The sequence below is a fragment of the Colletotrichum chrysophilum genome (assembly GCF_026319265.1).
Source record: "Colletotrichum chrysophilum strain AFK26 chromosome Unknown scaffold_10, whole genome shotgun sequence".
Taxonomy (NCBI): domain Eukaryota; kingdom Fungi; phylum Ascomycota; class Sordariomycetes; order Glomerellales; family Glomerellaceae; genus Colletotrichum; species Colletotrichum chrysophilum.
The window spans coordinates 280,074-297,790 of record NW_026517297.1 but is presented as its reverse complement, the minus strand read 5'-3'; the positions used below and the strand labels follow the sequence as shown (position 1 = coordinate 297,790).

The 17,717-nt window shown below is 52.0% G+C and overlaps 2 protein-coding genes across 2 annotated transcripts; one reads left to right on the top strand and one right to left on the bottom strand.

The window, feature by feature from the left end:
• Positions 1-12: 12 nt before the first annotated feature.
• On the top strand, positions 13-1,454 carry COL26b_002123 (uncharacterized protein; the record flags this gene model as incomplete). The annotated part of the gene is made up of 2 exons (XM_053175052.1): positions 13-58; positions 235-1,454. 2 exons carry the CDS (start codon positions 13-15, stop codon positions 1,452-1,454), a joined length of 1,266 nt encoding a protein of 421 aa, XP_053040996.1.
• An 8,578-nt stretch (positions 1,455-10,032) lies between these two features.
• COL26b_002122 (uncharacterized protein) lies at positions 10,033-10,523 on the bottom strand (the record flags this gene model as incomplete). The annotated part of the gene is made up of 2 exons (XM_053175051.1): positions 10,033-10,057; positions 10,093-10,523. The coding sequence occupies 2 exons, from the start codon at positions 10,521-10,523 to the stop codon at positions 10,033-10,035; spliced, it is 456 nt and encodes a 151-aa protein (XP_053040995.1).
• Between the last annotated feature and the right edge of the window lie 7,194 nt (positions 10,524-17,717).

Sequence of the window (17,717 nt, the reverse complement as noted above, 5' to 3'; positions counted from 1 at the left end):
TGGCTTTCCCCTATGGATGAAGCAGAACTGGGGCATCTGGGGCTACCTCTTTCCAATGGTATGTCGCCATTCGGAGGCTCAAACTAATTCCTCTGACATGCTGGCTAATAACAACGAAGGCCATCCGCGTTTTCTTATCCTTTGTCTGGACAGCCACCAACACGTGGTACGGAAGCCAATGCCTAAAGGTTCTTTTGACATGCGTCTGGCCGTCCTTTCTCAATCTGGACACAGAGCTCGCGGATGGTACGATGAGGACGTACGACCTCGTATCCTTCGTACTCTACTTGCTCCTGTGCCTCCCAATGATCTGGTTCAGCCCAGAAAACTATCGGAAACCGTTTCTGATCGCCTCCACAACTGTTGCTACAACCGTGTTTGCACTTCTCATCTGGTCCACCGTGCGAGCTGAGGGAGGAGGTGCCCTTGTCGCAGATGTGAGTAAGGTCTCGGGTGTCAAGCCAGCTACGGGAGGCGATCTCGGTTGGGCCTTCGTCGCGGCTGTTACGGCAAATATTGGGGGCATCGCCACGCACATGTGGTCTCAGTCGGACTACACGCGATACGCACGAAAGCCGGGAGATCAGGTCTTGGCGCAGCTAATCATGGTACCTTTGGGGACCATCATCGTAGCCTGCGTCGGGATCATCTGCACTTCATGCGCCGCGACGCTGTACCCCGACGAGGGCAAGCTCCTGTGGCAGCCCTACGCTTTCCTGGAAGCCGTGCGCAAGAACGAAGATAACTCTGGTGCCCGAGCGGGGATCGCGTTTGCGAGCATCGCCTTCATGTTCTCGCAGTTCGGCATGGTGGTCGCATCCAATTGCGTGGTTGCCGGAATCGACTTAGCCGCCCTGCTACCGCGTTGGTTCACGGTCCCCCGCGGGGGCTATTTCACTATTGTCTTCGTGTTCATTATGCAGCCCTGGGCGCTCCTCAACAGCGCTAGTAAATTCTTGACTGTCGTGGGCAGCTTCAACGTTTTCCTCGGCCCGCTCATGGGGATCATGTTCGCTGATTACTTCCTCCTCCGCAAGCGGACAATCAAGTTAACCGACCTCTACGGGAACTCGTCCAACAGCATCTACTGGTACACCAAGGGATGGAACTGGCGAGCAGCCATCGCCTGGTGCCTGGGCGCGTGGCTGTTCATCCCAGGTCTGGCGCAGCGCGCTGTTGCTCCAAGCGAGGTATGGGCGGGCTGGACGAGGCTTTATCAATTGTCGTGGTTTGTGGGCTGTCTTGTGTCAGGTCTGATATACCTCCTCCTGGACTATTTGTGGCCCATGCCGGAAAAACAAGCGGTGGACGACCTTGATTATTTTGGTACATTTGGGGATGCGCCCGTCCTACGCGGGGTGGCTGAGCTCGACGCCATCTCCACGATGTCTGGAGCTGTGGACATTGACGAGAAGACTTCCGGGGCGGGCGGAGAGAAAGTCCAGACCGTCTGACGCCAGTGGCATATTTTCGTGTCCATTGCCTTTTCCGTCGTTCACTCATCATATCATCTAATCTATCTGCCCATATATTCAGCCACACGCGCACGAGACTAGTAACCCAATGTCTCAGATCTCCGTCAATGTTGACACCTCAACGCATCATGTTTCCTTTGCCTTTTGATCTTCTGTCTTTCTTTCCAGAGCTTGAACGGCCGCATTCTCCAGATGAATTTCCCCATGATCGGTGCATCGTACAAACGGCAGCTCGATCCTAGGTAGGTATGCCGTTTGCATAAAAGAGCTAAACTGTCCAAGACATCAGCCAAAACCCACTGACTCAAGGCCCCGATTGGTCCAACCTTAAGCCACAGCTGTGGACGGCGTCTGCGGGTAGCTTGCACCAATTTGGTTGAAGATCGCATTTCTAGAAGGTGAACATGCCCAATAGACATGTGAGCTGGTGCCGCTCCTCTCCCCGAGTGTCAAGCTTTCCTCAAGCTTTCTTCAAGCTTCTCGCGAGTCTGTCTCATGGGTCATCCTTCCCGTCGTGCCGTCAACCTACTGCATCTGCCATACTTCAGCCGGGAAGACTCTATTCATACCGTCGTTTAACCTCCGCCCGTGACTCAAGACTGCTGATCTTGAGTTCCTGTGCTCAAGTGCCGACCCAAATACTTTCTTTTCCCGCCCTCTTTAAAGTTCCGCCGGACGCCGCGTGGACGTAGATCCTAGCCGCCCCCCCTACGCATCCGTGCCCCCTTGCCGTCGACCGCCGTAAAGGGGCCAGGCCCAACGCCGCTAGGGATCCTGTTCCAGCAATAGAAGACGAAGGATTCTGCCCGCGATCTTCTCTGTTTTCTCGCAACATACCTTGATCCTGTTTCTGCTGCCCGCCGCCATGTCGCCCGAGTAGAGAGTGGTGGACCTCGTAAACGGACTTCAATCCCCATCGGAGCATGGTGGATGCCGACGTCGACATCGATCCGAACCGACCTCGCCGCGTTCTTGCGGTTGCCATTCTCTTTCTCTGCCTCACGCCCATCGTCATCGCCCTGCGGTTGTACTCGAAAGTTTTCATCACGCGAACCGTGACCTCCGACGACAAGCTTCTTTGCCTGCTCCAAGCTGTTTTTACGGTGTTTTTGGTCACTGAAATCCTGGGAGTAGTGCATGGTACGGGCCGCGATGCGACACAGATAACGCCAGAAGATCGACGGAAAGCTCTCCAGGTACGTTGCAGACTTGGGGTCCACCTCTGCGACAGATTTGACGACAACAAAACGAAATTACCGGACTGCTTTGTTGACTTCCAACGTGCAGTACTTCTTTGCTGGCGAACTCCTATATCTCCTCACGACAATCCTCCTGAAAGTCTGCGTCGGCATCCTACTTCTGCGCATCGCGATCGTCCCGACGCACGTCTGGATCCTGCGAGCACTGCTGCTGTCGACGCTGGTTTTTGGGTTTCTGTACCTATTCCTCGTCGCCTTCCAGTGCCGACCGGTACACGTATTCTGGGACGAGGGTCCTCGTACCCCCGGCCATTGCTTCTCGAAAACCGTCGTTCTCGGCACCACATTCACAGCCGCCACACTGAACTGCATTGCGGACTGGGCATTTGGGATATTGCCCTTGTTTATTGTCTAGTCGTTGGACCTGCGCAAAAAGACCAAAATTCTGGTTGTGCTCTTGTTAGGGTTTGCTTCAATGTACGTTTCCCATCCCGATGGTTTGGTGGCATGCGCAACACCCAACCTTCCGCTCCGGTGGCATAACTATGATTGGTGATGGAGATGCTGACATGGATTGACTTTTTGCAGCGCGAGTATCGCCACTATTATTCGAGCGGTGACAGTACCGTCGGTATTGAGCGAGGGAAACTTTCTTCGTACGTCAATCGATCTGCCCATGCCCACCTAAACTTTACCAGCTTGGAGGGGCACGAAGCCCATGAATGGCATTTAAAACGCGTGCTTACTCTTTCATCGTACAGGAGAGACCGCCAACTTCGCCATTTGGAGCACTGTCGAACCTGGAATTGGTATCACCGCTGCTTGTGCACCGAGTCTCACGCCTCTCGTCCGACAATTGTGTGGAAGGAGGCAGCGGGAGGAACAGGGCAGGGGGCATTGGAGGACTAGATCGTTGCCAACTATCGAGTTAACGGGCGTAACAAGCGAGACGACCGACACGATGTCTAAGAACTTTTTCAGGGGCTCTCTCTCACGGAGCGAGCCGTCGCAGTCGATGGAGATGCCGAGGTTGCGTTTTGACGACTTCACCTACGAATCACGAATCTCAGGCCCAGAGTCACGATCCTGTCGGCCAACACCGAACAGAAATAGGGCGTCCTGGACTTTTCCACTACGATCAGGGTCAGGATCGTCGTCTTCCTCTTCTTCTGGGTCGGAGTCCTGCACCGCCACAGCAGGAAAGTCAGCTACTGCGAGTGTTGGGGTTCTTCCCGAACCTCCATCTTCAGGCATCATGAAGACGATGGAGATTGAACTGTCATACGAGGACAGGACATGGACGAAACAAGGACGGATGATGCCACGAGATGAGTGCATGCTACGACCGCACTCTTTATCGGGCTTCAGGAGGTTGACGAGTGGGGAAGTATCCCTTTTACCGGATATCGATAGCAACAATTTGTCACCGTTGTCTGCAGACTTTGACCTAGAGTCTGGTTTTGGTTCAACGACGTTCAGACATTCATCTCCCCCTGAGGCGAGCTGGCAATGGTCGGACAGCAGCGGTACTAGAGAAACCTCAGAGCATACACTGGGACTGCCATCCCCAACAGAACAAAGCAGGCAGGATAACGGGCAACTTGGGGATTCATGAAAGGTTTCTGGGAAGGTGATGACTCCAGATGAGCTGGGACGGGATTACGAACACGAATATGAATGTGATGATATTTGGAGTTTTGAAATGCTTGGCCATTCGGTCTTGCTGAATTGAACACAATTCAATACAACAACTAGGACTTGGGAGAATCAGAAGGCGCCACAAAACTCCCGTTGAATTCTGTGATGCCTGCCCCCCCGAGTCCCATTTTTGACCCCCACTTCCGAGGTTGACGCTCTGGAGTCCGAGGTAATAGCTGCGAAATGACTGAGTTGGCTTGTCATCCACAAATGGCGGTATCTTGAACGTCTTCTTCGAAAAGCCCTCCAATTCTGCTGTTCGTCCTTCGATAACGACTGAGGTGGTGACTGAGTCGGTTGGACGACGGCTTCAAGGAGCCTTTTGGCCGACAGCCCAACTCTCCTACCGTTTCCTACTGCTTACCGATAACATGTGGGGTCTCCGTCCGTCGCTAGACCAAATGCTGAAGATATGCGGTGCAGGTTCGAGTACACACTTCTGCGCTTTTCAGGGCTGTTAGTAGATCGTGAGTGGATCTTGCGGTTTGACTGGACCCGGAATTTAACAGCATGATCCAAACGTACACGAGTTCTGTCGGATATGAAAGATTTGAACTGTGCTTGAGGATGGCCCGATAAAAGGTAATGCGTGTCTCTTCAAGACTGGAGGGCTTGAGTCGTCCATACCTGCGGTTGCGGAGCACGTGTTCAACCGCATGCCCGTTGAATGCGCTCAATTTCACACCCGCAACTGGAGAATCCGTTCACACGTGGAGGCTAGCCGCCGCAAGGTATGGTGTCATGCGGTCTTTTGCGGTATCTGCCTGGTTGGCTTCAATTGGTTGAGGGATCAAAGTGGAGGTTGGGCAACTCAATTGTCAGACACCCATGCATAAGCTTAGACACCCACAATCAGGGACATCTCGTACACTTACCCCGTGTTCGAAGACTCTTGCGTAAGAATAATCTAGTCTCTTTTTATCGTGGTAATTCTATGCATGAACATATTGAAGCCACTGATTTCTCTTCGCATGGAGCCAATGTGTTTTCGGGACCGTCCACAATCAGCGACCTTCAAGGCATTATAGTGCAATTTGAAAGCTCAGATACCAATCAGACTCACTCCAATACACTCTCTCTCAAGCATCATCTTTGTACAGTACGAGTTAGATCACCTAAGCAACTACCCGGCTTCGGCGAAGGGACGTGGTAAATGTTGACTCACAAGTTACTGCTACCATTCATGCAGAGAAACTCACGATTAATGCTTGCCTTGTCTGGAATTCACTCATGTCAGACGAACCAGTCCCCAGTTCCAGGTTTTCCCTGGGAAACGAGTAATCAATGTGCGCTCCCGGCCTTCCCTGTGATGGTAGAGGTCTATGCCATTCCGCATTGGTCTCTTTAGAGACTTGAATGAGCCATTAAACGGGGTCCAACGCTATGCCAGCGAGTTCATGACGGGTCTCAATGTACACTCAACTGACAGACCCACCAGGTGGCGTAGTTGATTTGTCCTCCAATTGCGATAGGAAACCTACAACTCACATTCGAATTGATCAGCAGACCCAAGAGCGGCATGCATGGTTCAACTCAAACGACAAGATGCCAATAGACCTTCCCCTTCTTCGCCTAGTATCCTGTCAAGCAAATCTGACTTTCGAAGGCCGAATTTTGATTTGGAATCATCTATGATCACTCTTGCTACCTGCAGGTTTCATGAAATTGCGGAGAAGGATGAGACCCGGCATACCAGCAATATTCAAGACTTTCCGAATATCGACGAGCTGACCATCCGCCGCGCTGATAATTTGGGAGCTGTGCCAAGAATGAGAGACTGGGCCCCAGTTCCGTGGTTTCCAATCGTGGACATGACAACGTGGTCGCTGACAACACAGTTCTGACAGTCGGAAGTGGAAACACAAGGCAATCATCTTCGGGTACGGTGACCTATTAAATGGTGAGGCAACGAATTGGTTCGCAGCGGAGAGGGTCGCAAAATTGGCGCAGGAGAATGGAGCGCATATGCATGATAAGCCACTAAGACCAGGGTATGTCAGCTCACTCGCCTAGAAACGATTTTGTCTAAAACCAGGCTGGCCAATGGTACCGACGCTTCTGATTCTCAACCATTCACAACATTTGAACACTGCATACGACTGCGGGGTATCTTGTTGGCGAAGGCGGTGGCTGGTTTCAATGGTCTGTTGCAGCGTGGCAGCCTTAGTTTGGATAAGTTGGCGCGAGGGCACCCGCCCTGGATTCCCATGTCCCTGGCCCCTCTTCTTTTCTTCTAATTATGCGAGTGCTTCACAGCCGCATCGGATTTTCTCTTTTTGCCTGCGGATCCTCCACGCGACTTCACAACTCGACCTCGTGCAACTGAACCTCCAACGATGACCTGGCGACGGTGACATCCCCATGCCGGAACGCTCCTGTACAGACTTGGTTCTTTTCCGACCAGGCAAAAACACTGGAACCTCTGCGGAGCGGTCCAGTATGCCTGGACCCACGCGCCGTGTTCATATAGTTGATGCAGATGGTAAACCCCAACACTCAGTCGTGAGTTCAGTCTCGAGATCTCCCAGTAGACAGGGCCGCCGATCTTCATCCTCACAATCCACAACAAATCCGGCACCAAGATATCGGCCCTTGCATGCTGCAGCGGGTTCAAGAGCCCCACCAAGATCATCATCTTACCACCGACCGTCCGTCAAGGGCAAAGAGCCTTCGTCATTTTGGCGGCAACACAGGCGTCCAACGAGTGGCAGGAACAGGGACGATTCACCTGGAGTAGGCCCATCACGTCAACATACTTGGAACCAGGAGTCATCTCAGCCAAACGAGAAGATGCATTCAAGCCCGAACAACGCGACTTACGGGAGTTATGACTATATCACAGGGGCATATCGTCGTCCAAAGTTTCACGAAAATGTTCCTGGGATGGTTCCTCCAGATTACCATCCACCAGGCCCCTTTATGAACATGAATTCATACAGCTCTATGCCTGGCCGTGCTTGTGGGATGCCGCCGCCGCCCGTAGAACCTGCACATATACCGTACATGTCATCGCAGGCTTTGCCAAGTGTGCCTCCTCCCCCGCCACCGCCTGAAGCCACTTCAAGCCTGTCGCCAGACAAAAATCGGGAAAGCGAAGAGATTGAAAGTCTTAGAAGGGAACTAGCGAAAGTCAAAGAAGACCAAAGAGCGAGGGAAGAGCGCCAGAGGCAGGAAGAGTTCGAGAAAAGGGTTCAAGAAGAAGCAGAAAAGCACATGAAGCAGAGGATGGAAGAAATCCGACTTGCTCAGGAGGCCGCGAGAAAGGAGCTCGAAGAAGCAAAAGCACAAATAGAGAAAGCCGCCCGAGAAGCAATCGAAGCTGAAAGGCAAGCTGAAGAACAGCGCCGAATACAGGAACGAGAAGAACTCGAAGAGTGCCAGAGAATCGCTCGAGCGAAACTGGAGGCAGAATTACGTGCCCGAGCCGAGTGGGAGCAGCTGAAAGAACAGGAAGCACATCGCCTTAGAATGGATGCTGAAGCAAAGGTGGAAGCCAGGCTGGCCCATGAGCAAGAGGAGCGGCGACGGATTCAAGAGGAAGAGGAAGAGAAGGAACGAGTGCGCCAACAAATCAGAGACGAAGTGCGGCTTGAGTTTATGAAACGAGAGAGAAGATACATAAGCTCATCCTCAGAGACCGAGTCTTTCAGCTCACGATCTTCTCTGAGCAGCAGCTACTTGAGTCTGAGTACCACCAGTCGGAGTAGGTCTACTAGCTCAAAGATCTCAGCTAGGTTGAAGGCTCCGAGCTGTAGCTCTTGCAGAGCCACGAAGGCGCTCAGTATCGGCTCATCTGACAATGTCAAGGTTCTGGACCTTCAGACGTCGGACGATGGCGTAGCAGGCAGTACAGAAGGAGACGACAAAACAAGGAACGCAACTCTGGACCCGTTCATGTATCTTGAAAAGACATCAACATCGCCGCCACCGAACCTGCAAAGAAACGATATTGAAACGCAAGAGCCATACTGGGCTTGGGAACACTACTCTAGAAGACTACCGTCTGGGTCTATTCCGGAAGACGCAGGATATACATACGCCGATCTAGAGAATCATGCATTACAGGAAGGCCAGCTTGCATCCGACGATGACGAAAGTGCAAGTTCATCGAGTACTGGGACAGATAGTGACGACAATGGCTCCAGTTTAGGCATTGGAGGTATCTTTGAGCACGAAGCTTCTGATGATGAGGACTCAGATGCCGGGACTGTGATTGCGGCATTCGATAAGCCCAGGCTCACTCCATCGTTTGTTCGCGATGATTGTTCTCGTACAAAGGGAAAGGAAGTCTTGTCGGTCCAAGGAACGCAAACAGAGCGCCTTTCGAACCCTGAGATGGGGAGTCCTTGTTACGGAAACAGTCGCTGCCCGAGCACCGAAAATCCGGAGCAAAACCGACCGAAGACGCAAGAGCTTCCGCTGAATATCCCAGCTCAAGGAGAGGAGACCTTGCCCGCCGCTTTGATTCAGTATCTTATTACAGAGGATAACGAGGAACAGCAGCAAATTGTTCTTGAGGAGTTTCAAGAGGGGATCGGTAATGGAGACGGAGGTGCCAACTTGAAAAGTCATCCACAACAGCCGACCATGAGCCAAGCTGTTCCTGAGCGGACCAAAAATGACTTTTTGGCGGATCCCCAATCGATTGCGTATTCGCTACGGACACGCTCATCTCGCGATAGCCCCTTGCTGCCCCTGCTTGCAAAACATATCTCCGACTTTGAAGAGGAATCGTCTCAACGCAACAGGTCTAGCAACTCTTGCAGGGTTCCTCTGCAGTCGCAAGATATGAAAGGTTCCGATGGTAGTTTTCGCCCCTTCCTACAGGAGGCTGACTACCCAAATTGGACCGGTGAAGGAAATTCAAACCTTTTGTTTCCATTTTACTTGGGAAACCAGGGACGTCAGTCAACGAGCAGCTTCGACCTCAGACAGGTTCGCTCAACGAGGGCTTCGAGCTCAGTTTCTTCTGAGTACCAAACAGAAGTGCCCATGGCTCTTGTGCCTTGCATCATGGTTCCATTGAACATGATTCAATCGGCCATGCAAGGCCCAATGTTCTATCCAGGGGCTATGCACAAACGCGACATGGATCGTTAGAAGAGATAAGACATGCGGTGTCTCTGAGGAGTCATATTTTGGAAGGAGGATCGAAGCACTTTTAGTGGATTATTGCTTGGGGCGTCAACGGGAGTTTACTGTGCGAATGATGATTATGATGTTAATGATGAATGAGGACAGTCATATGCCCTAATCCCCTGTATTGTATTTCATGTAGAAATAAATAGAGTCTCGGACAGGCACTTCTTTCAAAGCTAGGCTGCATGCAGCTTAACGGCTTCCATTTTGGATACCAGCCAGTCCAATAAACGCGGTTATTTTGACGAAGGCCAGCAGTCTTTTGGATTGTCTGGCAAAAGATCATCTGCCAGTTTGAAAAAAAAAACGATATTTAGAGAGAGGCCCCGGTTAGCGTACCGGCGCTACTACCCCGGAAAGATGATTTTGGTACCCTTCGGAGGGATCGTCGCAGCACATAAGATCCGAAAAAGGGGTCGCGAACGTGACCTGTCACTGGGCATATACACACTCGGCGGAAGTAGTGAGTCATGAAGGGTTCTTGCTATCCAGAATTATCATACTGACTAACTCCTATATCATCAAATCTCCTTTTGGCATACATCTCTGTGGTCTTAAAATCAGACACTGCCAACACAAACACAAATCCCGCAAGTGCCACGCCACCCACTACTGGTACCAAGATGGAGAACACGGTGAACACGTAGCTGGCCTTCTGAAAGGCCACACTGGCCGTTAGAATCTCCTTCGCCAGGCCCACTTGCATTGCTGTGAGAACGATGGCTAAGAACGCGAGGGCCGTCGCGAGGGACGCAAAGTGGTCGGACAGGAAGCTGGCGTACACAGAGGGGTTGTCTACCTGGGAGTATCCTCGCCACAGGGACTTCGTTTTGATGCGCCAGATGAGGTTGAGGCGTTGGAGTCGCAGCTCGCCGTACCAATAACGGGGGTTGATGGCGCAGTAGCGAAACTCAGAGAGGAACTCGGCGCAGAGGATGCGCCAGGCTGGCCAGGTAATTGTCCTGGGGAGTAGACCAACATCTTGGGCAAGGCGGAAGTCTGTCTCGTGCATGATCAGGGCCGTGTAGGAAAAGAGGAAGCCGAGAGCACAGGCGTATATCTCGTCGCTAGGCGAGGCGGTGATGGTTTGGTCGGTCGCGCCCCAGCTACCAACTGGGAGTTTACCGACAGGCCTTGGTGCCGAATCAGATGATGCTGATGGTAAGAGATAGGTTGACCAGAAGGCTGGATCCAGAAGAAACAACGGCAAGGGCTTTACGAAAATTCGATTCTTTGACCAGACCAGATGAAGATCTACCCGCTCGGTGACTGTAACTATTCGCGATATGACGATTTGATGGTGCAAAGGCCGTGGAGGCATCGGTCGACCGCACCAGAACATCCACCTGTGGATCTTGTTCAGACGCCGAACCAATAGTTCTTGTTGAAGTAAACTCAAGTCCACCTGCGCAGGCAATATATCATCTGAGTTTGTGCGATATGTTGCCGGCATGTGCGCAATATCAAATTCAAGCACTCGAGTTTGGAAGGGCGGTTGAGCAGAAATCATTCTTTTCGGGGCTGTTGGCAGTTGCAGGAGAAAACAGGAAATGGACTGTAAACATAACGAAGAGACAGTCACGTCAGAAAGTGAACTGATTTACTCCAGCCTATCGAGTATCCATTGGGAAAGCTCGCATATGTTCAGCCAGGCTAGAAGGAAGGCTCGCTGATGCATGATTGTATTGAAATTGAAGTCAACTTCCGTGGTGTCCAGAGCGCTTGGGGGCCCTAGTTCTGTCAGATGTCACCCACTCTAATTATGTCGCTTTCTGCGGGACTCGAGCCAATGATATGCCCCTCGACAACGCACCTTCCTCTCTCGTTCGGCCTGACTGCATATGCAGAATCCCATGCAAGTCACGTGGCTGATCGAGGAATACTTTGACGCCGATGATCAATGTCATCTTACGGTTCGCTCCCTCTTTCCCAACGTGGATTGTCCAGAGGGAGAAGAAGAGGACCATGATGGAGGACTTACAGCCACCGTTCACTTCAAGCCCCGAGACTCACGGCCTGACGGTCCAAGACTCCAAGACAGCCTTGTTCAGGTCGACCGGAACTTCACTGGCTTCACTCCGCTCTACGTCCCGCCAATCGGGACACCAATAGTCGCGGAGTACGTTTTGCTTTAAAATGCTTGGTATCTCGTGGCTGATCGTGAACCCAGCATCATTGCCGTCACCGGCCTGGCCGGACATGCCTATGGCTCCTGGGCGCATCACGATGATAGAATGTGGCTTCGGGACTACCTAAAACGCACGGCTTCCAATGCCAGAATTCTCACATACGGCTATGAGTCCGGGCTAAAAGACAGCCATTCGTTTAGCATACTCCAAGACCACACCAACACCTTCTTCCGCAAGCTCATTGACATACGCGAAGAGGGAAAGTGTGAGAGTCGCCCTATCATATTTGTTGGCCACAGCTTAGGTTGTTTGATCATCAAAAAGGCCATGATTGATGCAGGCTCTATAGGCATTAACGCATCCCGGCTCCCAGTCCGGGCTATCGTCTTCCTAGCGGCACCCCATAAAGGCCTCCATGTGGAAGCTTTATAGACTCTTGTGAAAGGGCAGCCTAGTTATGGTATCATCCACGAGCTTGAGAAGGGTTCCGCTACTCTGTTGGAATTGAACCTGAAATTCGCCCAGATGGCTCACGAGATCGATATTTTGACGTGCTATGAGACGAAGCAGACTAAGCAAGCCGTAAAACTAGAGGACGGAAGTTGGGCACGGAAACGCTCTCCCGTCACGATGGTCGACCGCGATTCAGCAATCGTCTTCACTGCGAAGGAGATAGTTGTTGGTGCGGACGCAGATCACTCCGAAATCGCCAAAACCAAGCAAAGCCAGGCGGGAATCTTTTCTCATGTCAAGTCTGCCATTCATCGCGCTCTTCGCCCAACCGTCTCACTTGCAGAGGATCACCAGGTCAGTTTAGCATATATGCACTTTCAATGATTGAAAAGGGCAGATTAACTAACAACAGACACAGGCCCAAAGACCTCATTCATGGGCTTACACTGTGCCGCCTCCGATGTATTCCCCTGGTACAGGTGCAGGGTCTCATATTACCGAGGTCCGTCATAAACCAGGAGTGGGTTCACCAAAATTGCCAGCGGAGTCATCTACATTACTGTCACATACTCCATCATCAGCAAACATTGGTCGCAATTCGTCGACCTACGTTTCAATCGCCGAGTCTTTGGAGGTATCCCGATATGCTGCGACTTCCACCCAGAGTCTTCCGCAACAACCCGTGTTAGAAGCACACCAGGGTTCTGGAGTGGAGCCCGGTCTGGAGACGAATGAGCGGCCGGAAGAGCCAAGGTCAAAGCCAGAGTCAGAGCCACAAGCAACCAAACCGCTGGATGATGCAAGCTCGGCGGATGGGGCGATGGCTTGCCCCATCACCAACCGCAGTTCGACAAATTGCGTCCTTTGTTACTTGCCGATTCAGGACTCAGATCCCCATTATCTCTATCACCGGCTTAACGGTTCGCCACCCGCGGGCAGCAAAGTTGAAAATCCCCGATCCGAAAATGAAGACAAAGGCCACAGCCCTTTATGTTACAAGGATGAGATACCCACCTGGTGTTGCCACGACTGCGCCGTCAGTCTCGAAGCGCCATTCATTTGTCCCAGGCACCAGCTAACGATGGGACCCAAGATTATCATTACAGGCTTACGTTCCAAGCGTTATCTACACTTTGTCAGCGAAAGAGTTACAGAGCTAGACAATAAGGTTGTAGTAGCGATCAAGGAGAACAATACGATTGCCCTGCAGCAGGCGTTGGATCATAGCAACAGAAGGCTTCTGGGGCCTTACAACAGCATTCGTGAAACCCCTCTGCATCTTGCAATCAGGTTGGGCCGTCTATCCTGCGCCAAAATGCTCCTGGCGATGGGCGCTGAATCAAATGTGCGTGACAGCCGCGGCGTTACGCCTCTAATAGCGGCCGGCGCATACGAGCGCCTGGATATGGCTGTCGCACTTTGGGGAGACAATGCCGAATTCCGTTACCCACTTCTTTACATGGCTATCGAGTACGGGAATGAAAAGATCGTCGAGTTTCTGTTACGGAAAGACGGGGTTGAAGTCGGTGCAAAGAACGAGAGGTTTGGAAACACTCCACTGCACCTCGCATCAAGCAGTGGCTATGAGAAGGTGGTACAGATACTTCTGAACCATCACGCAGCCGTCGATGCCGTAAACGACAACCAGGAGACACCATTGCATTATGCAGCATATGAAGGCAACGTGGAAACCTGTAACGCCTTGATCAGTCACGGCGCAAGCCTGGATGTCGTAGACAGCAGCGGGGATACTCCACTTATGGATGCCGTGAACCGCAAACACTGTGCTGTCGTTAGCTGTCTCCTTGAAGCTGGTGCCAACTGTGGTATAGTAGACTCGGGTGGCAATACACCGTTGCATTTGGCAGCAGCAAAGGGCCTGGTGGACATCTGTTCCACATTGATCCGTCACAACGCCAAGCTAGCAGTAAAAAATTCGGAGGGCAGGACTCCCCTCATCTCCGCGGTCGCGAAGAACCACCTCAATGTAGTCAGCTTACTTCTCAACAGCGATCCAAACCTAGACGTTGACGCCGCCGACAACGGGGGCTACACTAGCCTCCACTGGGCTGCTGACAACGGCTCTGTGGACATATGCGCTACCCTCCTGAATCACAACGCATCTACTCAGACAAGAACATGCGCGGACTACAATTATAGAACGCCACTCTTGGCGGCGATTATCAGCGACCAAGCTGAGACTGTTCGACTGCTACTGGCACGAGGCGCATACGAACCAAATCAAAACGACAGTACTATCCGCCAATGGTACGACTTTCCGTTGTTCGAAGCGGCTTCACTTGGTCATGTCAGTTGCCTGGGGCCTTTGCTGAAGTATGTGAAGATCGACTTCGAATTCGACGGTTGGAATGCGATCGCGTTCGCGGCACGTTTTGGAAAGGTGGAGGCGGTTAAGTTCTTACTGGAAATGGGCGCAAGTGGTTTCCCACCAGCGATTCTTAAAGGCAGATGGGAGAGTCTTCCTTTCCACAACGTGGATGAGTCAATTGCAGATGAAATTCTGAAAATTCTTAGGAACGCTAAGCGCGAATAGGGCGGTTGGCACTAATAGCTTCGTTATGTCCTATCAACTTAGATATATATTCTCTAGCCCTGTCCAACTTGAGCCCTTTCCAGGGCTTTTCTTTCGTCGGTGAACAGAACTCTTACGAACGACTCAAAATGACCCCGGGCGACAGGCGAAGCTTAGGGCTTTGCCTACATTAACTTGATCAAGCTGTCGCTCGCAGCAGTCTACAAATGAATCCATAACCTGATGCGATCTGTGTGGATTTTAGAGTTCGATTACCCAGCGAAACTTTCGAAACTTGAGACGTCTGACTTCAACACTACGACGTAGTGACCAATCTCTTAACTCCCGAAAATGACTGCGACGAGCTGACAGGAGGTACGTCGTCACTGATTTCAATAGTGCCCTATCACAATGATGAAAGCAGTGTGACGGCTCTACTCTGTATTTTTCGCTTGGTATCAGCCAAACTTAGTCTAACAAGTTATCATTCCCTGCGAGCCCGGCCTAGGTGCATTTGCTACTGCCTCAACGGCTTCATGCTTCTCCATCCCACCATAGACGTTATCAATCATGTAAGTTGACCGCCATCAAAATACTGAACTCTCAATGAGGCCAGAAAGGCGTGTGGATATTGTGGTTGGACTGCTGTAAAAAGACATAGTCAACTTTGAGACTGGCTTGCGGGCACTCTTTGGTGGTAGGCGCTCCTCGAACTTTTGTCGTGAGTTACGCGTACCTTAATGAAACGATCGAGGTACTGATAATATTTCCTACATGCAAACTCATCGTGAGACCCCGGCGATTTCCAAGGCAACTAATGACTGCTGTGACAGCTGTTTCCCGATGAGCTGTTCATTTCTCTTGTGACCTCTTTTTTGCTTGAAAAGTCTCATTATGCAAGTTGGAAAAAAATGTCGCACCAAAGACTCGATCGACGGCGCTTAACGCGCACATGAATCAGTGACATGGCAAATCCGGTTTGTTGCAGAAAATCCCCAGGTTTGGCGACCGCATATCATCACACCTTATCGCTGTGATATCAGAATCCCGATCGACCCGGTCTTGTGGTTGTTATCGCCGTCGGAGACGACAGGGGTCATTGACCAATGAAGTCACTCTTTGGGGGCCACATTCTTGTTGTCCCCTTGGTGGTTCTGCCCCGTGTACTCCGTACAGCTTTTTGCGGGCGGCACGCGGGGGCTAAAAAGTGATGAGGGGAAAACGGCCCTTTTATGGGTTGAGCAGCACGAGACAGTGGTGAGCAGAACATCATCTGCCACATGATGTCAATGGCGTTGACTTTCGACTTCAACAGTTGATCACATACACATTCAACGGAAATGTGGGTATCAGAAGACTCAGCAGAGACTCGAGGTTTCAGCGGGAGGAGTTGGTTGATCGCGGCTTGGCTCTTGGTAAAAAAAACTTCCGACCCATGAGCCCCTATCCCCGATCGGCTTACCGGCCGCCTGCTTTGCCAGGTAATCTTGCGAATTTTGCTGGCCCCCACATGAAACCCAGGAAAGCCCTGCCCATAGGCTGTGACTTAAGCGCAGAAGATAGAGAAAAGTTTGTCAAAAATAATTGCAGGTCCATGGAACTGGGACGGTGGCTACGTCGTCTCATCATGGGCAGTTCGTGGCATGCTCGTGGCTGTCACGTTGCCTGCCCCGACGAGAAAGCATAAGCTTGCCAGCATCGGGGGAGGTTCCTTGGGCTGCCGTCTCGGCATCGCACGATCGGCTCGGTCTTTGCTCATCACCCTGCCGCCTCACGGAGCGCCAAGCCGGCCAACAAATATATTAGTGCTCAGCCAAGAACGCGGCTTCGACGCGGCTTCATTCCGGGCCGGGACCTGAATTAGCGGAGAGATAAGCGGATAGCTAAGGCGGTCTATCGGTGGCGGCCCAGGAACAAAGCCTCGTGTCGACGAAGAAGTTTTTCAGGCACGTGGTTGCTGCGCCGTAATACCATGGTTGTTGTAGCAATAATGGAGCACACATTTCTCGTCAGGGGTAAACCGAAGAACTCCTATTCCAGAAAAAGAACTGGAATCACGAAGACGTCTGGCCGCGTTCCGGGCTGCAGTGTCGCCTGCGCCCACCGGGCAGAAAAATAGGGAGTCAATATTTCAGGAGTCGGCAGAAACGCGACCTTGAACGGCCATGTGCCCTTCTAGATTTTCCTCGTTTGACGTCAGCCCATCGTTCCCCAACTCTTTTTCCCCCGGGAGAAGTTTTCAATGGTCCAACTCTGTTTTCTTCTCCACGCGGAGTCTCCGTATTCCCTCCGTAGGCTCCCGCAAGAGCGCGAGAATGGTTCGGACTGTCACCGAACATCGGGATCCAGAACGCGGTGACGGCCCTCACGGTAGAATTTTCGGTCAAACCACCCCCTTCGGGCGGGTCTCGCACAAACGCTATCCTCGCCCGTTGTGGAGTCGCGAGTCAGATGGAAATAACGTCGCGGCCTGATCTCCGGTACCAGAACCTGCAGTCGTCGCCCCATCCATCCCACCACCCACCGCGTTCTGGCGTTGCAGTCCCGAACCTGGAGCGCAGGCTGGAGCCCCAAGGGCAATAGAGCTCATGCGCCCGCAGCACCCGCAACCCGCAACAACACCCCCAGGTCGGTCTCCGGGCACGCGTCCCTGAGTCCTGGGGTCCTCCACTGGAGAAGAAGGCCTGGAAATGCGGACGAAATCGCTCTTACTTCGGCCGTTTTTCTCCAGCTTCTCCACCCTAACACCAGACTGAAATTTTGGATGACGATGTTGGTGTCGAGGTTAGACAAACAGGTAACGAACATCGGCGAAGAACCCACAATGGATCAATGCGCTCGCCGGGTTGGTTGTTGTTCCAGTTTTGGTCCGTCGCGTGGTGTCCGTAGGCAGTTTGTAAGCGGTATTGACTGATCTGCAAAGTTGTTTAAAAGCCTGGCGCCTCCCGTCGTTCAATATCCTTTAGGTTTGCTTGGCAGCTGTCTCTCTATTCCGGACGACCTTATCAGAGCCGCAATCTGCTTGGCATCTGCTCCTAGTCAGATCCGTAGTATTTCCTCTCGCACGGACAAGCGGAAGACAACCAACAAG